General features: G+C 33.3%; 2 protein-coding genes across 2 annotated transcripts in view; both read right to left on the reverse strand.

The window, feature by feature from the left end:
* Positions 1-22442, reverse strand: part of LOC118201867 (cell adhesion molecule Dscam1-like) — a 476421-nt gene that overhangs the window by 25130 nt on the left and 428849 nt on the right. The window contains exon 27 of the mRNA XM_085815870.1: positions 9983-10102. Within this exon, the coding sequence (XP_085671996.1) occupies positions 9983-10102 (120 nt within the window). The remainder of the gene's footprint in view (positions 1-9982; positions 10103-22442) is intronic.
* LOC146997771 (transcription factor Adf-1-like) lies at positions 21077-21892 on the reverse strand. The gene is made up of 2 exons (XM_085814289.1): positions 21366-21892; positions 21077-21262 (listed from the first exon to the last, which is right to left on the reverse strand). Exons 1-2 carry the CDS (start codon positions 21544-21546, stop codon positions 21099-21101), a joined length of 345 nt encoding a protein of 114 aa, XP_085670415.1. The 5' UTR covers positions 21547-21892; the 3' UTR covers positions 21077-21098.

Below are 22442 nucleotides of genomic sequence, written 5' to 3' on the forward strand. Positions count from 1 at the left end.
TATTCATTACCATTGTTTCTTACTTTAAAGTAGGCACTTCAAGTCATCCCTCCTTCCCGTTTTGCTTCGTAATTATGAAAAGACTGTTGCGGAAAAGGATAAAAATTTGCATATTTTCGCTTAGTTAAAAGCGCACGAGTGAATTCTGACTTAAATGTCAGATGAGCGGAAAAGATGTGACGTAGGATGATGTTTTTCCTTTTTTTTTTCTAATGGCACTTTCCAATGGCAATGCACTTGCCTATAACGGCATTGGCCACTACTAAGGCCAGAAGGAGTGGCCATTTTATAGTGCACGCACCTAATAGGCGGCCACTGTTACCTCCTGTGAAGGAACAGACAATTTTACGTCCTTGCCTACTCTCGGATTCGAACCCCGGCCCTTTGGTATCGCAGATGCAGGTTATCGTAGCCACTATACCGTCTAGGCGGCCGTTATAATCGTTAAAGAAGAAGTTCAGTATGTATCTTGAAAATTATGTTTTAAAATAACAAATTATGATTGCACGAACGCCTAAATTAATTGAAGTAGATTTTACTTTAGTAGAAACATTGTAAGCTACTGAAACACTTTTTATCGGCATCTCCAACTGAAATCACATTCTTTCCCATTTTATTCATTTTTATTAAATTTTCAGACCTGTTCTCTTACAACAGTAAAACTGCAATCCCGAATAATACCTATTTACATATTTGATCAGAGAGAAAATCATCAAAGAAATTCGTAGATTTAGGTATGACCAAGAACCTAATGTTTGCCAAGAAAAAACGATAAAATCTGGACTAATATTCAAGATAAAAACCTAAAAGCATACATTAGAATTTATCATTAAGTGGTGTTAGGGAATTCTTTCGTGCCATTGTGCTTGAGATAATCAGTGAAACTCGATAAAGTCCTAAAGCTATAATTTACGTGAAAATATTTGAAAATTTCGCTCCGTATATTTTTTCGATTATAAGCGAACAAAAGCATTAATACAGCAATCAGATAAACTTAGTGATTTCATATATATTTAAGCAGTATTAGTAAAGATGTAAAAATGTTCTGAAATTCTTAATAAAAATATAGCAAAAGAATTTGCACTTTCCATCAGTATGTATATAGGAAGCATTTAATAAATACGATCTCTAGATGGTTTTCGCATGTGCAATAAAACGAATTTCTCTAATACAAGTATTATGAAATTTAAAACAGAAAATATTTCCCTAAGAATTCTAGGAAGCACTTAAATTTTCTTATTTCTACTTTAAGAAAATCATTTGTGCGGAAAGTGCTGGCAAATATATGGAATTTCTTGGAATTTTCTTAGGAAAGACGTTTGAATATGCATTTAATATCAATTTTTGCTTTTCGATGGAATAAAAGCGAAAATTATGTGATTATTAGCTAGCCAGATACTGAAAAAAAAAACATTCAGAATTTCTCGCATTCACATTTATTAGTAACGTTATGTCGATTAGCAATGCAACAAAATGGAACAGAAACCTTACTTTCCTCCAAATGCAATGTATGAATAAAAGATCAGAATGCAGAAAGCCCTGAAATTGTTTAATATTACAGACGAACAATGACACAAATTTTATAATGGAAACATACACTGATAAATGTCAGATTGACTGATAGTTTATGATTATGCTTTTCAGTAGCTAAATTAGCACCAAAATATGAATTTCAGACGCATTGCTTTCATCATCAAAATAGCATTCTGATCTGAAACAAAAGAACTTTTTCTAAAATACTTTTCGAAAAAGCTTATTATGATTCAAATGTTAAAATGAAGATCGTCTTAATTTTTGCCAAAACTTGTAAGAGAAATAATAATAATTATCTTTGCATTCTAATTAATAAACGGAAGTATGCTATTCAAATGATCTCTTTTATTTAAACTAACTTGAGCTCGTAATAAGTCATGAGATTCGAAATACTACTTAAATATGTGTACCGCTATTTTTTCCATTATTCTTTATGAGATTACTGATTAAGCGGTTAATGACCGCTCCCGATATATCTTGGCAATAGATGTCGTTTTGATTTTACCATGAACGAGTTAGCTCGGGAGATGAAAATTTTACGGATATTTAATGCTATTGTCCGTAATATCGCGTGGCAATCGACACTCTGCCATGCACATGTTTTTTTAGCTCTCGGAAAGGACCAAGCGGCTTTTGTGATTAGCTCCTCCATGACCCTGAGCTGCAATCGGCGACGTGGCTGCATTATAAATAAAGTGTAGTAAATTCAGTTTGTTTTGTTAGTCGATGAAGATTACTAGATTATCCCGCTGTTGCAGACGGTGATGTGCCGCTATGTGTTACACCATGTTTCAGACTGTACCATACTGTCACTGACATCTATAGAACGTAAAATGTATTTACTTGATTGTTACTCTAGCTCTTATTACCTATTATCACCTAGACTACAGTTTTACACTACTTTTGGATAGATTTTTTTTGGCTGCGTCACTGAAGCCCGAGTTAACTCGAGTAATGTCATGAACCATAATAAATATCTTGTTTTCCCCCTCGAAAAAACTGTTTATTTTTCGCCTTACAAAACTACATCTAGTGAGCTGTATCTGTAGATAATAAAAATGTTATAACTATTCAGGGTTTTAAGCATAATTTTTAATATAAATTCGGTCATTAAGCGGGTAATGATACGGCTTTATAACTCTCAAAATTTTCCTGGGGGATTAGCTTTCTTCAGCAGAGGAAAAAGGAAAAAAGGATTGACATTTTCCAGGCTGAAGGAACAGCACAGTACGACATTTTATCGTGCATTCTTAGAAGCGTCCATCTTGCAACTAAACCAGTCTTTGAAAAAAAAAAAAAAAACCAGCAAAAATACTGTCGTTTCCCGGGACACTTTTTTCTGAGTTTTATCCCTAATATCTGTATCTGGTTTAAATTCGGAAAATCGGTAAAAAAAAGCAGGTGTTAGATTATTCTCTGCATATCCAGCAATTTGCTTTCTTTAGATCTCTACTCTTCATTTTCATACATTTAGTCCTTTTCCATTTTCCTCTTAAAAGAAATGACTCCGTGTAAATATACTCATCCGAATTCCGGAAGCTGTTATTTTGATATATATGTTGTACCATGACGAAAGGTCAGTTCGCTAATAAAGTTATATGACTTTTAATCGTCTTTCCTAAATCAATCTTGAAAATATAATCATTAAAAGTGGTTCGTTTAACAATTAAAATCTCTAAAACGTTTAATTAAATTTCCACTCCATGACGTTTGAGCTCCGTATTTGAGTCTGTTTCATTCCTTCTTCAATTCTTTAAATTTATTACCCCAGAAACGTTTTTGGTTTTTCAGTTTATCATATGCAATAAATTGTTTCACCGCTTTTAACTAAATGCTGTTTCATTTAGAAACATATTTCAGAGTTTTCCTCAAAATTCAAAGCAGAAGATTCCAGATTTTCTAATCTCTCCTTCAAAGATGGTCAATCTACCCTTTTAAAATTCCATGAAATTCTGTTATTCTGAAATATTTTTCCTTTATAGCTAATATATCCCTATCGCATGATGACTGAGAGCGATTTTAGATAGCCAAGCTCTGGCTAAGAGACTTTTCACCCCATTAGACATCTTTCGTATTGTGTTTAAGCGACCATATGAAACACCACAATGATCTTAAATCGTATGCTGTGAAGGTCATAAAACAGTACCTGTAAATCACACGTATTTTTCTGGAAACTGAGCGGCAAAATGTTACTTTAGTGCGTTTCACATTTTCTTTAAATAAAAGCAGTTTCTTCTCCGTTATCAATTTTTCCACACTTGATCTTTTCCAACAGTTTAAGTATCATCTGAAAATAATTTACTTTTACTCCAGGCAAAGAATGAGCATTTTGCATATGAATGTTTTGTTTTTATTATTTACATGTATGTGGGAATGTTATGTCATGATATTCCCTAATCCCCTACTGTGTGACGTATGCATTGCGTCAGCATGTGTTTCCCGCCTTCGGAAGAAGACGAGGACTAGCTGGCGAGCGGAGCAGACGTCGCTCGATCGCTCGTATATTATATCATTTAATTGTAATCCTAATGTAATCTATGTTTGTGAAAAGTAATAAATGTATGTTATCAACTATGGTCGTTGACTTTCCATATATTTTGGGGGCTTAGCCGCCCCTTTACTCCAAATGAGACTTCCACTCCACCTGCCAAAGTAAGTACAGTACAAACCTCTCACGGTAATATGTGTAAAACTGTCGTTATACTCAAAAGCACAGTTTCTGGATTACACTGGAAGTGAGGTCACATTACTAAACCAAAACACATGGATTCAACTTGGTTCCCCACCACTTTCAAATAATCCTGGAGTGTTAAGTGGTTTCGGATTCTCGAAAGTTCCTATTATTGGCTATTTTCACACCATTATCAACATTGATAACCAGGACTTTCCGGCTAATATTAGAGTTGTTCCAAATCATTCTATGCAATTTCTCTTATTGTAGGATGTGACGTAATTAAAAATGCTAAATTAGCTATTACACCAGACGGTATATATTTTTCAAAACCTCCCGAGCAATGCTTTGAAACTGCTCCTGAATCTTTCATTTTTGCAATAAATGACGATGTTCCAGCTTTTGATATTGGTTTAAATGTTTCCAAAGAAACTCGTGCTGCGGCAGAACGTTTGCTGAATTCTTATGTCCCAAATAAAACAAAGACGACAAATATTAAACTTAATATCACTCTATCCGATGATAAACCGATTTTTCACCCTCATAGACGCCTTCCTTTTGTTGAACGGGAAATTGTTGACAAACAAATAAATTAATGGTTGAAACTTAAAATTGTTGAACCTTGTTCATCTCCATATGCCAGTCAGGTTCTCGTGGCGCGTAAAAAAAAAAAAAAAAAAAAAAAAAGTTACAACCCGTGTTTGCAACGATTATAGGAAACTTAATCGACTTTTAATTAACCCGTAACAGGGGAGGTGAAAAAGTTGAACATAACAGGGGACGTGTGGTCTCAGATACCGCGCATTATAATAAATTTTTAAAAATCGTCTAATTAAAATATCATGAGGATATTTCGCTTAAATGTTCTTTGAACATTTTACTCTGAAAAGAAAATATGTTTTTACACTTTAAAGTGAAATTAAAGTTTTCCCAGAAAATTTCCCCATAGCCTCAAATTTTTCGATGAAAATCATATGCTGCACTAAATTCTATAAAACTAAAAATAAGAATGCATCTATTTTGAATTAACTATTTTATCTATATTAGTTAATATTCAAAGCAAATTTTACCCGCAGAAAATTGTATGTAGCACAATACAGAAAAATTTTGACAATGCCTAAAATATCAGTATCTCACTGATTTTCTGATAGTAAACAGTTTAGTTTTCGTCTTCTTTAGCATATTCATTGCATAACTTTTGCGTGCATTCCAAAGAAATAGGGTTTTGGCAAGATAAACATAAATATACTGTCTTTCTTTTCTTGCTTGGGGGGCACAGACGACATGTTTTCCTTGATTTTAATTTTGCTTCTTTTGTGCACTGCTCCACATCCTTAGACTCGGCTTCTTTTTCTAAAATCCGCTTTATCGTCATGCGCAATTCTCGATTTATTCTTGGATTTTTCCCTCTCGCGTGTAGAAGTGGTTGGACTAATTCTCTCGCTAATTCTTTCGAAAACACCATTCTGGTCATAACAGGGTTTTGGTTATAACCTTGGTGCAAAATGTATGCTGCGTTTACTGTACTCATATCTACTAACCGGTAGAAAAGAGCCATAGGCCAACACGTTGTTCTCCTACTACACGAATGGACAGAACATTTTTCATCTAAAGCATCAACACAACCTTTGGTTCTGTTATAAAAACCAATTATTTCAGGTTTTTGTGTTTCCGAGTCTGTTTCTATCGAATGATGCAATGATGACATCAAAACCACTGCTCACCTTTTTTCGCAGAAATTTTCATCACAGTCATCGTCTTCACTAAAATCACTTCCAACTTCGTCTAGAATTTTTTTCAGTTCTTCTGCATAACGTGGATCAGAAGGATAAATGAATCTCCGCGGACCTAACTTCAGAGCCATGTGTTCACTACTGCCGAAAATTGTAACACTGAGAGGGAGGTGAGGTCTCACGGACCGCTCTAGAAGAATTTCAACAGATACACTTGCCAAAGCATTCCGATAAGAAGGGGTCAGAAAGAAGGTCACGAAACGTGAAGCTAGGGGAAGAATCCATTCACTTGGACAAAGCATACAATAGGAGTGATGGGAGGAACATCTGGCACGTCCCCTGTTACGGGTTAAGGATCATTTTCCTCTTCCTCTTATTGATGAAATTTTGGATAAACTTCAAGAGGCCCAAATTTTTAGTACTCTTGACCTACGTAACGGCTTTTTTCATGTGCCAGTAGCGAACGAAAGTAAACCATATACAGCTTTTGTAACTCACAACGGACAATTCCAGTTTCTTCGAATGCCATTTGGTCTTTCAAATTGCCTTTCAGTATTTTAGCGCTTTATAAATTATGTTTTTCGTGATTTAATTGTCAAAGGTTATGTTTTACCCTACATGGAAGATGTCGTTATTCCCGCCAAAAATGAAAGTGAGGCCATTCATAGTCTCAATCAAGCACTCAAAGTTGCTAGTGAATATGGTCTAGAAATTAATTTTCGTAAATGTCAATTTCTTCACAAAAAAATCGAATTTCTTGGACATATCGTTGAAGACGGTAAACCTTTCCCTTCCCCTTCGAAAACAAAATCTGTAATTAACTACCCCGAACCTAAGAGTACGAAAGACGTCCAACGCTTTCTCGGTCTCACGGGATATTTTAGGAAATTTTTCCCCTCATATTCTAGCACTGCAAAACCCCTTAGTGATCTCCTTCGTAAGGACACCCCCTTTCAATTTCATGCTGATCAGAAAGCCGCATTTCATAGATTAAAATATTTGCTTTCTCAACAACCAGTTTTTAGTATTTTTAATAGAAACAGTCCTATAGAAATTCATACCGACGCATCCATTGATGACTTGGGGCCAGTCCTACTACAAAAATCTATGAAACAGCTTTCACCCTGTCTACTACATGTCAAAAAAAAAAAAAAAAAAAAAAAAAAAAAAAAAAAAAAAAAACATCGGACAACGAGCGTAAATACACCAGTTATGAACTCGAGTTCCTTGCAATTGTTGAAGCTTTATAAAAGTTCCGTATTTACGTCCTTGGTTCACATTTTAAAATTATCACTGACTGCAACGCTTTTGTGCAAACTTTAAGTAAAATGGAACTCAATTCGAAAATAGCCCGATGGGTTTTATATCTCCAAGATTTTGACTACGGAATTGAGCACCGTACCGGCTCAAAGATGGCTCACGTGGATGCCCTCAGTCGCAGTCCATGTTGCATGACTATCCAAGACAGTGTCCTTCTCCAATTTCGCAAAGTACAAGAAAACGACGAGCATATTACGGCTATTAAAGCACTCCTGCAAACAAAGCCTTCGTATGATAACTTTCTCGTTAAGAACAATCCTGTACATAAACGTCAACGGCATTGACTTACTTGTGTTTGCCTGAGGATATGCAGGCAAATGTCATTAAAACAGCTCACGAACGAGGCCACTTCCCCGTAATCCGCACTAAAGAACTTTTAAACAAAGAATATTTTATCCGATATCTGAAAGAAAAAATTGAGCCGTGTATCCATAACTGCATACCATGCATCCTCAATAATCGAAAGCGTGGCAAACAAGACGGACTACTGCACCCCATTGACACAGACGACGCACCCTTGCACACGTACCATATCGACCACCTAGGTCCCCTTGCCACCAAATCAGCCCCTGTATGGGCATGTATCCATACTTATAATTATTAAATAAACTCCAGGGGAGGAAGCGGGACATATGCCTGTTAACCTCTGTTAAACTTCAGGCGTCCCCATCCTCCGTCACCTGTCACCTGCCACCACATCAAAGAAATGCAAACATATTTTGGCAGTTATAGACTCGTTTACTAAATTCGTGTGGCTTTATCCGACAAAGTCTACAGAAGCGGATGAAGTTATCAGTCGGCTGGAAACTCAAAAATCAGTCTTCGGAAGTCCTTCACGGATTATCTCTGATCGAGGCTCTGCATTCAGATCCACTGCATTTGCAAACTATTATGACACACAGAGAATAAAGCACGTTCTTATTACAGCTGGCCTCCCACGATCGAACGGTCAAGTTGAGCGTTTGAACTCCATTATTATTGCTGTCCTTTCTAAACTCTCCATAACCAACCTTGAAAAATGGTACCGCCAACGTTCCCGCCGTGCAACAAATTATTAATTCAACTTTTCAACGTAGCATCGATTCCACTCCCTTTGAACTTCTCTTTGGGACTAAAATGAAATCGCAAAACGACATCAACATCGCTGCTCTAATCGACGAGGAGATCAAATCTGCATTCATTCAGCAACGTGACGATCTCCGTAAGGACGCAAAACAGCAAATCTCTAAAGTGCAGGACGAAAATCGCCGTACTTATAATTTGTAACGAAAACAAGCACAAAAATTTCAACTTCATGACCTCGTGGCAATCAAACAAACTTAGTTTGGCCCTGGTCTAAAACTTAAACAGAAATTTCTCCGACTTTATAAAGTCACCAAGCTCAAACAAAATGACACATATGATGTGGAAAAGTTGCATTTTTCGACGGACCATCCAAAACATCCACTTGTACTGAATACATGAAACCCTGGTTCAACAATATTGAACGTATCATTTGATTTTTATTAAACTGTCAGCATTATAGGTCCTCCTGCGTTTGGACAGATGACACCTGAGAACTTTCTAATAATTTTTTTTCTCATATCAACTTTTTAATTCATTTTGTCATAACTAATGTTCTTTTTATTTTTAGTTAACTGCTGTGGTGTGTTTAATCTATTTTTTTTTTTTTTTGGCTCCATTTGTGTAAGTATCCTCAGCTTTGTATCTACAGATTATTTTTTTTTCTCATACCTATGTTACTATATTATAATAATTTTTTTTTAAATTTGATGCTATATTATGTTGCTTCAGGCGAGGTCGGCTGTCCGGTCATGATGGCCGAATGTGGGAATGTTATGTCATGATATTCCCTAATCCCCTACTGTGTGACGTATGCATTGCGTCAGCATGTGTTTCCCGCTTTCGGAAGAGGACGAGGACTAGCTGGCGAGCGGAGCAGACGTCGCTCGATCGCTCGAATATTATTTCATTAATTGTAATCCTAATGTAATCTATGTTTGTGAATAGTAATAAATGTCTGTTATCAACTATGGTCGTTGCCTTTCCTCACATGTATGAATGAATTACTACGAGCAGCCGTGTGACCAAACATTTAGTAGCTTTCATTAGAATCATTACTTTGTACAGGTTTCATATCATTTCTGAATATTATATACATCAATTCCCTTTTTTCTTTATAAAATAAGTATTTACCTTTTAATATGGAATAATAAAAATGATATTTAAGATCAGAAATATTTAAATTTTAATTAACTGTTTGAATGATCCAATGAGACAAAATTTGAAATTTAGGATGAACTCAATTTTCTAATAAATTAAAGGCAGCTTGGCTGAATTTTCTCTGAATCATACTGGCTGAATTTTGGTTACAATTTTGGTTGAACTTTGGTTGAATTTTTACCTTGTTTTCATTTTGAAGGTCGGTGTTTGTCTCTTCTTTTATACACGATTGAGCGTAAACCAGTTTTTCTTTTTTTTTACATTGGCATAAATTTATTTCATGCATATATTGGTGCTTCTGAAAAATCTAATTATTCAAGTTTATAATCATATTATGCAAATTAACTGCAACCGAATTAACCGAAATTAAATATAAATATATATTAATTGACATCAAACTAATTACATGGACTGAACACAAATGCCTAATTTTAAATTAAAAAAATTACCAAAGAAACATTTCACAAAAATGAGTTGATAATTAAAGCATTTTTGACATTACCATGTCTATATTGTCTATATCCTTCGCTGCCACTGGCTCCTGATTGACTAGAACTAGAGTTGTTGCAAAGCTCTTGGCGCTCTACGCAAGACATTGGCCGTACTATTCTTAGATCCACCACTGAAAGTACAGCAAAGGAAAATTTCAGTTGCAATGCCAAAATATACCTTTAATGCCATTGTTTACTCACAATTATTGTAAAAATATTTTAATTTTTGAATTATTCTAAACACGAACAAAAACATTTTCATGAAATGTTTTTATAAACTACGTTAAATTTTATCCCTACATCAAGCACCTTTTTACACGTTTCGATAGATTATGTTTTTATTGAGTAATGAAATCCTAATATAGTTCTAGCCTTACTTAAATTTAGCTTTACGAATAGCTATAACAACTCTGTCATTAGCAGTACTAACTCGGAATGCATTCGTGCGGAATATCTTAATACTGTTAATATTCCACTAGAGGGACTGGTTCTTAAGTAAGAATAGTATATTTTTCTAGATTATATACAATTTAAGTTTAATAATGTTTCCTAATATTTCTATTGTAAATAAATGTGTAATCTTAAATTAAAATAATACTATATATTTTGTATCGAAATTTTCGATTTCTTGGAACCTTATAAAATTACATTTATTTCTTTTTCAAGAAAATAAATAACTCGTAAAATTAAATGAATTATATCTATAAAGCAAATGTTACAACAATGGTGATATTGAAATCATTTGAGTGGGGCACACACTACTTCTAGTCGAAACCATATGGAATGTCATTCCTATGATTATGTTCAGAACCTGCATGGTTCAGTGACACGACGTATACAGACTCTCATCGCTCAGGTTGGAAAACACAAAAAGTACTGATTTCCGACATTCATTTTGTTTTTTATCTTGTAAATTTGATCGCTGATTTTTACTACTATCAGTAACATGTCACATAAATTTCATTCATTTCCAAAAATTCTTTCATGGTGTTGCATTTTTCACAAACATTAGTGTATATAATTTTTATTTCACTGCATAGTCTGTAATTTGCTGTACCGTTTGCGGTAGCAAAGAGTTATGTGCTGGTACTAATAGAATTACATGGTACATTTCCTTTCATTAATCGATTCGTATGGTAATAAAAGAATATCACTCTTTGAATGGTCATAAAGTTTACTAACATTTGATACATAGTCAAAATTTAAGAAAATCTATAGAAATAGTTTTTTAACATTGCTTATTTTTAAATGTAGCCTCCAAACATTTGCACACTGATTGCTCCAGACATGTGCAATATGGATATTTGTGTATATTTCCAAATGTCAGATGAAACCTGGGGCATTTCGGCTCGCATTATCTACTTTAGAATAAGGAATCTTATTAGAAAGTAACGTTCTGAATGACAGAGTTTTAAAATACAATGAGCACGTTATATTGAAACTGTTGTCTCACAACGTGCTTGCCTCACAAAATACGCTCTTAAATACTGACATTACAGTTCCTTCAAATCTCTTACCATGCGTGGCTGGTTGATGTCCTAAACCGGTTGATGTGGCTGGTTGATGTCCAGAACATTTCTCCTATTATTCTAAAGAGATCCAGCTGCCTCAAACTCATCTCTAATTTGAGTGATGATATCTCCAGTAGGAGATTTATTTAAAATTTATTTCCTAAGATATTTTTCAAAAGAGAAAACCCTAAATTAATGTTTAACAGTTATAGCGTTTATACAATTTTTTCAACACCTTACATATATTCCTCTCCATATTATGCACTACATTTTAAATTGCTGAGGCATTTTAAAGAAAATTTAACTGATAGGAATATTGATTATAAATCAAGGCGTAAATATATCTTGACGCTGACTCAAAAAGAGAGATATTCATAGATTTCAAAAGCGGTAGCAGCTGACGAAAATTTGCTATGCATCATTTAAAAGAAACGAATTCGATAAATGGACATCAATATGAATTTGTAATTTATCATCATCAAAAGACGCACAATTTACCGGAACGTCGCTTTTAGTGATTTGTTTCCCATCTCCTTACTGTCGAGTCAAAGACATTGATTAACGGTGAGAAATAACGCATTTGGCATACGAGTTTCGCATGTCATTCATAATTCTCATTTGAAACTTTTCTGTCTTATTGAAGACTTATTCTAATAATTTCAGGAGCATAAATTTTTATTTGTAACTGAACTTGTGTACTTTCATGTATAAAACTAGACCAAAATAGTTTTCACGGGCTTGAAAACTGAAATTAATTTATTTTATAACCAATAAGTTATAAATATTACTTAACGTAACGAATTAGTTAATTAAAACGTAACGAATTTTCAGTGTATTTTAGCAGTTAAAGTGCATTTAAATTATAATATTATAAGGTATTTTTTCACTCCCTTCCGCATGCCTTCGTAGCACAGTGGGCGCGTATTCGAGAAATCTAGGTTCGCGTTCCGGCGAGGACCCTGCACATTTTTCACATATCCTTCAAAACATTTTTGAAAGCTTTCAGATTTTACATTATGCCCAAAGGGGCGTTTTTTTAAAGTTTTGTGGGTTACCTTTATTTATTAAATATCATGTTCTTCGCACGTAAACCATAAAATTCAGTTCAACAGCAATATCGCGAAATAGATTTAAAATGAGCATAGCTTTAAAATTTCCCATGCACAGTATAGCGCGCTAGAGATAATTTTTTTTTTTTTTTTTTTTTTCCCGCATAGTGTTGCCATTGCTCACTTTGAAATCGTTGAGTTTGTTAATAAAAAATTTGTTAAAGTGTTAAAGACATGTAAAATATGGAATCGATAATAAAACAAATTCCAAATTAGGGCTTCCAGATGCCCAAATTAGCTGGAGGATTACGTTATTTACTCGCTTTAAAATCGTAATATGCTCGCTTTGAAATCGTTGAGCCTGTTAATCAAAAATTAGTTAAATTATTACAAAATATGAAATAGATAGTAAAACAAACTTCAAATTTCCAAATATGGGTTTTTAGATACCCATATTCGAGTGGAGAAGTACGTTATTCAAAATTTGATGGCTCTAGGTACCGTTGTTTTATCACAATGCGAGAAACCTACATACAGTTATGCAGATTCTTCATTATTTAATTTCTTTAAATATAACACAGGGCGATAATATTTAGTGGTAACAGTTTGAAAAGTGAACGGACATTTAAAGGTTTCCACGCAAAATGCCAAAACGAAATTAACAGTCCTTCAGGGATAATGAAAACAAATACTGACACTGCTTGCGGCGCCCGAATTCAAAGATGGTTAACTATAATTCAGCATTCCAAGATTTCGCAATTTTGTCCCTTAATCCCCAGTCGCCCTTTAAAAAGCGGAGTATATAAGGTATTTTTTCTCACCTTTCCGCGTGCCTCTTCGTGCTGTCATTATACTCGCGTTTTCGAGAGATGCAGGCTCAAGTCCCGGTGAGAGCGTTTCACATTTTTTGCATCTCCTGCTTCAAAATAGCCTAATGATTCTATAAGTGGCTCTCGAACTAATTATAGCCGAATTATCGTCCACCACGTCTAAAGGCCCGTCCACACGAGGACGCTCCCGACGTAGATAATGCAAGCGCATTTACGTTACCTGCGTAACAGCGTCCAAACGAGTACGCTTGCGACGAGTGCGTTTAACCAATAGAATTATTTGGCGCAAAATAATCACGTGACGCTGTCAGATAGCGTTGTTTCCCGGGTAAACGGAGCAGTTGTCTTTCTGTAAGTTTGCTACACGATGTCAGATTGAGATGATTTTTGGATAGATGAAACATTACTATTAAGTACAGTCATTAAGCAGCGGCAAAAACGTTAAAAACGGCGAGAATGGGTTCTAAAGGTTTATTTAGAGCGACCTGTTCAAGGAGATTTTTTTTCTTTACTGCCTCGTATGCGAACCGATTATCCTGAATTATTTTTTAATTACTTCAGGATGAGTATCGACCAGTTTGATAGACTTGCAGCTTTAGTAAGCCCCTTGCTTATTAAAAATCAGACAAATATGAGAGCTCCACTGAGTCCAGAAGAAAGGCTGAGCATTTGTTTGAGGTAAGTTTGCATTTCCTATAAATATACTGAAAAATATTATAAAATATATCCTATAAATGTATGATATATAATAAAAAATATGTTAAAGTAAAAAATTTATTTAATTTGGGTTCTCTGCCTGGAAAAAAAAAAAAAAATTCACTAAAAAATTGAGGAGTACTGAAGCCAGGCTTCAGCTGATTTTAAGCCGTGCTAAATTATGAATCAGATTAAAGGAAGAAATTTAAAAAACCCTTTAAGCAAGAAACTGCAGTACATTAATTATTTATTAGTTTTATTCTTGTTTATCATCAACTAATAATGGACTTGTAATTTAAATAAATTATTAACAATAAGGAAAATAAAAGAAAAATAGATTTCATAATTAAAAGTTTTTCTCTAAAAATTTAACTTCTAGCAGTTGGTCTGACAAACACTCTAATGCATGATACCCTTTACTTTTTGTTTTTTATTTAGAATATCAAACATTGCTATTTATTATTGATTGCAGGATTTTTGTTGTTGTTAAAAAAGCATAAATTCTATCATTCATTTGATTTCAATTATTCTGCAATATTTATATGAATGTCAAATGAGATAATCATTTTGATTTTTCTATTTCTTGCTTACCGACCTTTAAACCAAACACTCTCAGTCATTCAAGCCTGTCACTGACTATGTGACTAAAGCCTTTAAATGCTGGTCTTAGTTCCAGAGGTGTGGAACTTATTTAGGTGCATGTTTTTTTCCCCCTCCCCATGGGTGTTTGCATAATTATTAGAACTACAAACGAACTCCTTTTATAAAGTTCTTCATGAAAGTTTTCCCCCTCCCATAATAGGCAGATATACCATTAAGTGTTTATTGATGATGAATGAGGTAAATAAAATGTAAATAAATAATTCAACTTAAATTTTTATGTATGTGATTCTAAATTTTCAAATGGTGTATTTAGTACTATTTTATTATTGAAAGGTACATAGTCCATTGGTAATTTATGCAAATGAATTAATATGAATGCCTTTTCAGAAACACTATACAAGAATAAATATTTCAATGTTTGTAAAACACGTCTTTTTAAAAATAGGCAATGTAACAATTTTTATGATACTCTGTAATTTTTTTAGAAAAAGAGTATTATCTTGTGTTACATTACAGCTTTTTCTGAGTACATATACAGGGTGGTTCAAAACTATATGTCAAAAATGTAAAGGCAGGCAGAGGGGACCTGAATAAACAGATTTCATATAGGAATGCATGTGTGGTAATGTCGCGTTAAAGACTAGCACGTAAAGCAGTATGAATCACAGGAAACTGAAAAGACAAGTAAAGACAAAAGAAAAAAATTATTAACAGTTTACAATAGGCATTTGAAAGAGTGGCTACCAACAAAGACACAAAATTCAGTGGCGACACATGGATCAGCGTACTTTAGAAAAGACGTCAAGTATGTCGAGCACATGTCCAGCAACAACAGACAAGTGGGAAACAAGGATTACCTGCAGATGTGACTGGACTCCTGTACACGAAGCCTTTAATATGACCCCAAAAAGAAGAAATCGAAGCAGGTTAAATCAGGAGAACACAGTGGCCAGTTCCTCCCCATCCTATCCAATCCTGACATTCCCACTGAAGTGAGCTGGGGCTCAATCATGCTGGAATCACATTTGTCTGTAAACAGCTGGTTTAAGTAAGACCTCCCCGTAACATTGCTCCTTGTACATTCTTTGAACAGTTAATTCATTTCTTTATGCATACATGAAACGCATGTTGGCAAGCTCTGCTTTGGTGTAACGATGCATGCTGTTCGAAATCCATGCGGAAAACGAAGAATCCAGCTAGGACAGCGCTTTTATACGCCATACTCATCAGTCACTAAACAGGTCTTGATTTACTTAAAATAAAAGCAAATGATTCATCAAAATGGAAGATTTTCTTTCTTGATTGAAATATATATTTATTTCTCATCAGCAGTTCTAATATTAAGAGTCATTCTTTTTATTTAAAAACATCTACCATATTAAACATAAAGTAAATATTTTAGTGCATAACTCAATAAAGAATGTAAACTCTGATCGAAGTACTTATTTGCCAATTATGCTGAAATGATAAACTGTGAAATAATGCATTGGTAGATGTATTTTTAAAATAACTTGCTTTCAATTTGATATGTTTATAAATGTGTTGTGATTTATACTTTACATATATTTAATCTTTGTGATATATATTCTTTTTAGGCACCTTGCAATTGGAAACAGCTACAGTTCTTTGGCATATAGTTTTCGTGTTGGGAAATCTACTGTAGGAGTTGTGGTGCCTGAGACATGCAATGCTATATGGACAGCTCTTCAGCCGGTATATCTAAAAGAGCCAGAGAAAAGTGATTATGAGAGAATAGCTGTAGAATATGGCACAGTGTGGGACTTCCCAAATTGTGTTGGAGCTGTCGATGGCAAACATGTTGTCATTCAGGCTCCAGCACATGCTGGCTCTACCTATTTCAATTACAAAGGGTCACACAGCATCGTTTTGATGGCTGCATGTGATGCTTCATATTTATTTACAATGGTGGACATTGGAAATTTTGGCAGAATCAGTGATGGAGGCATTTTCTCAGCTTCAAACCTTGGGAAAAAGCTTTCTCGTGATAAAGAATTTCTGCCTGGGTACAAAAAGTTACCAAAAAGCTCCAAATGTCTGCCACATGTCTTCGTTGGAGATGAAGCATTTGGACTGAAAGAAAATTTCATGCGTCCATATTCAGGTAGAAACTTAAGTAATTCAAAAAGGATTTTCAATTATAGGCTCTCCAGGGCAAGAAGATGTATAGAAAACACATTTGGTATTTTGACTGCTCGCTGGAGGATTTTACGGAATCCAATTATTGCACAGCCTCAGACAGCAACATTAGTTATTCAGGCATGTTGCTGCCTGCACAATTTCTTGATGAAATACGAGTCTATATCTCATAATTATAAATACTGCCCACCTAATTTTGCCGACAGACCCATGCTTGAGACAGCTAATGGACTCTGGCGAGATGATACATCTCCAAACAATGGTCTAGTGAGAATTCTTAGATTAGGGAACAATAACTATTCATTTTCCTCTGGATCTGTTCGTGATTTATTTTGTAGTTATTTTGAAAATGAAGGAGCACTCTCTTGGCAAAATAAAAGAATAGGTCTGACAGTGCACCCAAATTAAAGATAAATGTATGTAAATAATATTTTTTTTTATTTCAAAATAAATATACATGTACAATGTGTAAAAAATAAAACAGGTTGGAAAAACATGTAAGCATTGCACAGCTCACTTTGATACTTTTTGTGATTATTATAAATAATTTCAAAGTGTATATTACTTTCACAGTACTTCTATATTATTTATTTCCTTATTATCTGATTTATTTCCTGAAGTATATAAAACTTCTGCATTATGAATATTATGAATATATATAAAACATTATGAATATATATAAAATATATATAAAACATTATGAATATAATTACATTATGAATATAAATTAATATGAATTATGAATATAATTACATTATGAATATAATTCATAAAACATTATGAATATAATATATAAAACATTATGAATAAACATTATGAATATATATAAAACATTATGAATATATATAAAACTTCTGCATTATGAATATAAGACTATATGATGTATATTAACAAAATAAGATTTCTCTCACCAGAAAGCATAAAATTATCAAAAAATATTAGCTAAGAAATAAATTTGTACCTTACAGTAATGAATTTTCTGTTAGAGATCTGCTACAATACGAAACCTGGCTGTAAATGTTATTCCATAAGTATAACATAGACAAATTAGGCATGAATGTAGATTCATTACAATAGTTAAGATGTGTATCATTATGCTGACATTATTGACATCTATTTTCTGTATACCTTTTTCAGATCATTCAGCTTTTATCATTGCTAAAAATTTAGTTTATACTTATTGCCGAGGCATTTTGTTGTCTTGTTCTGTAATGTACGATGCACTTTTATATTTTCCTGAAATGTCTATGCTGTGTACACGCTTAAAGTAGATTTTTTGTTTCCATTACTTAATTTAATAGGATGTAAAATTAGTTTTTATTTAAAGAAAATATGCATAACACTTAAATAATAATTTTAAAGTCATGTTAAGTATGATGCTCATAGTACATAGTCTTAAATAATAAAACAGAAATTAAAAACATAATTTTTTATTTTACATATTCTGCAATTAATTCAAACATTCTTCTTTTTAATTCATTTTTTTTCCCGTGGTACAGCACCAAAGTCATCACGGAGACATAGTAGAAAGTGTTCATCATCTGATGTTTGGCTCCGTGATTTTAATCGTGCTGCTGCCAAATCTAAATAAGTCGACAATTTTGAATCGATGTCTTTTTTCTTTTGCTTTTTAAGTGGAGGTTCTAAAATCTCTCCACCATCTACAAGTTGGCTGCTGCATGCAGCTTCTTCATTTAATGATTCATCAAAATTTATGGAGTCATTAAATGACTCCATTGTGTCTTCGATAGGGAGTGAAGGCTCATCAATTATATTGCTCGTGGTCCTGTAAATAGAGGAAACATTAAGAGAAAATATAAATAAAATTAATATATATACATAAACATATACATTGTGTGTGTGTAACAATTTAGATTCATTTCATTTCAATTTTCATGTAAAGTAGCCAAACTTTGTTGGAAGAAGCTACATATTAAAATTAAGAATCATTTAATAGCCATAACTAGATATTTATAGTTTTTAAGAAGGTTGATATTGAACCCACAGAGGTCAATGAGGATCAAAAGGGTCGATTGCAAATATGCACCAACAATTTATAGGAATAATCAAGCCCCCATTGAATAAAAAATGTATAATTAATTGTTTATTGATATAAAACTACACATGTGGTAAAGAAGAACACCATACAAAATAAATATAAGGGAAAAAATACATAAAAATTACTTAATAGAAGTTTAAAATCCCATTTTCAAAATGTATAAATTATTTATGCAAAAGTACAGTATAAAAGAATAAATGCAGGAACAAAGAAAACACAACCAAAAATATAAAAATGCAAACTTTCTCAGAAAACATATTGTTATATACAAGATGCTTGCAAAATTGGAAATTTAAATTTGTCAGTGGCTCATGGAACCTCTGAATTGCAATTTCAGATCAATATTTGATCTAGATTTTATGATGTAAGAAGAGTTGATTATATTGAAGGAGGATGTTCAAGCAGAAGTCTTATTCAAAATGGAAGTTTAGGAATTAAATATTATCAAAGAGAAATATTCCAAAATAAAAGTTATCACATAATGTTATCGAGTTTCCCTTTTTTTTTTTTTTTAACGTAGTAGATGTACTCTTTAGTCAAGATGAGAATTTTCAATGTAAAAAAAGAAATAGGCTGAGCATTTTCGAATGAAGAAGTAGTCTTAATAAGAACCAAGCAGTTTTATGCCGAACACTTAAAAAAATGCATCATTACATCAAGTGCAGCATTTGCATTAATTAAAATGGAACTTTTCTGTAATGTTGTTTCTAAAAACTTGTTTACATTTGTAAAATTAAATATAATAATAATAGAGAAAATAATATAAAATAAATCTAATAAACAATTTTGGTATATCGGTCTTACAGCAGTCCCCCCCCAAGACATAAATCACTAATCGACTGAAATATCTTCTGGAAATCTTGTCGTGTGTTCTTATACCTCACTGCATATTACATCTCAGTTGTTTACCAATTAAATTTAGGGGTACTATAAGCCAACACAGATATATCAGTGCATTGATTACCAATTAAATTTAGGAAAATGCTATAATAAAGATGTATCAATTTTTCTTGAAACGTTTGTTTATATTTCAATATGTTATCGTTAAGTTATACGGTTTAATCCTAGTATCCTGTTCACACGGGATTTGGCGACTTTATGATGAGCAGTAAAAACGGGGCATATACGATGAAGTATTAACGGGTCATTTAAAGAATATATATAGTTATACATAGAACGTTGTTTGGGTCATTTTGGTGTTGGCGATAATTTTCAAAATCGCGTCAAGGCTGTAGCGTATACTAGGATTTTACCAGTTATGCTTGTGCAGTTATTTGTATTATGATTATGTTTCATGCCACATATAATAGAGAAAGCATTGAAGAAAACCATCCTTTTAAAGGAAGTCAAAAAAAAAAAAAAAAAAGTTTGGAATCCCTGCACAAGAGCTTTTGCATAAAAAAAGTAGTTTAGTTTTCTGAAACAATTAACTTAAGCTTTAAATTATTTTACAAACTGGAGCAGAAGATATCCCCTCCCTCTCCTCCAGTATACGTTACATATATTCATAGTGCTGTTAAGAATATGAATGCAACATCTGTTAATACATGTCATTTCTGCTGTCATACAATGTCTATATGAAATGTAGCATATGCACAGTAGTAAATTCCATAAATGGAACTTTTGTTTCTTAATTTGATGCTAAGTGTACATCAAGCAGTTTCAAATTGCTTAATGCTATTAAACACAATGTAATTTAAAATTAATTTGATGATTGATAACAAGGCATGTCATAAAAAAATTTCTGTTTCAAATTGTACTTAAAAAATGAAATCGTTTCTTATAGCATGAGCCACATTTAAGGACCTTCCAAAATAGTTTTCATGGCTTCTTCCACATGTGTCTTTCTCTTATTCAAAACTGCACTTCCAAGGTGTTTCTCTTTTACATATATAGCTTAGTTAAAATAATCTGTAAGCAACCTATTAAATTTTATATAAATTTCCTTAAATAAATACCATTTTGAAAAGCAGTTATAAAATTCTTAACAACTTCAGGAATATTTTGAGCCTTACAAAAAGTATTCTCACTTGTTAATGTAGTTACAAAATTCCCTTAGCAAATTTATATAATAAACAATATCAGAACTATACATTTAAAGATGTAATTCAATTTTATTATTTCAACTACAAAAGTAGAGAATATATATCGTATAGCTGTGATATTTTTAAATATACAGAATATAGTAATCGTTTTAAAATATTAAAAGTTGTTAGAAATACTTACGGTCGATGACTAACTGTATCTCTTAAAAAACATAATTCCTCATACAATCCAAATTTTGGAGTTGTAGCTTCAGAGCCACTCCTATTTTTTGATTTTAGAGCCTTGCACTCCCTAACATATCTATCACGCAGACATTTCCATCGATGTCTGATAGTATTAACTGAAAATAAGCATATTATAATCATTAGTAAGCATACGTTTCATATCACAAAAAAATATAATATAAGCAAAAATGTTCCTTAAAATATATGAAACAGACTTACCGTCGTATCCTATACTATTCGATATTTTTATCCAGATTAGTTCTTTTCTTTCTTTATTGCGATAATCTTTGAGTTTGTGATCCCATAACAGTGGGTATTGTCGAATCTCGTTGATAAGTATTTCGTCGTTAAACGCAGCCGCCATGTTGAAAGCTGTAAACAAAACTTTGGAGCAGATCATGACACGTGATCCGAATTCAGTCAGCTATTGGCTAAACGCGCGCGTCGCGGGCGAAAAAGCTGAACAGGAGCGTCCTCAGTTTTACGTCTTCTGCGTCATGCGAATTTACGCCGGCGTCAAAAAAGTTACGTCAACTACGTCGGGAGCGTCCTCGTGTGGACGGGCCTTAAGTGGCTCTCGAACTAAGACGTGGTGGACGACAATTCGTTACCACCAGAATTTAGCGATTGGGTTCTCTTATCTCCAGTCTTCCTTTAAAAGGGGAAGTATATAAGGTACCAAAATGGTCAATAGAAGGTTTTATGGTCATAGCAGGCCACTCCCATTCCAACAGGAGTTCTCTCTCCTTTCCGCACGCCTTCGTGGTGTAACAGTGGTACGGTCTGAGTGTATTCCAGAAGTCCAGGTTCGAATCCTGCCTAGGGCATTGTACATTTTTTACATCTACTACTTAAAAAAAGCTAATGACTTTTCGGTATATCAAACCGCTAATTCTTACGAGAATTCGCTTTTTTATGTAGTTTAAGAAAGATATTTCTAAGATCATATTCACATAATGAGCAGAATTTTTTTAAAAATTTTTACTGATTTAATAGTAAATATTTTTTGCGGAGGATAGATGCGATCTCAAATTGCCAGATAACAAATTTAAGCAAACCTTCTGACAATCAAATATAGCTGTGCCTTTCATTACTATTTTCGTTACCGTTATCATTTCCATTGTATTAAAGAAATCCTAAAAGCTTTTCATATGGCAAATTTTGACTACTTGAATTAATTCTCGCTGTTTGTTGGACAGAAAAAACATGTTTATTTTAATAGAATGCTATAAAATAATGTAAAATAGTATCTTTCGGCAGTGATAACCTTTTCCTAGTTTTAGGATAACAAATGGA

Source organism: Stegodyphus dumicola, chromosome 4 (assembly GCF_044657685.1).
Source record: "Stegodyphus dumicola isolate Sdum_Otavi_A_Nest chromosome 4, ASM4465768v1".
In the NCBI taxonomy this organism is placed as follows: domain Eukaryota; kingdom Metazoa; phylum Arthropoda; class Arachnida; order Araneae; family Eresidae; genus Stegodyphus; species Stegodyphus dumicola.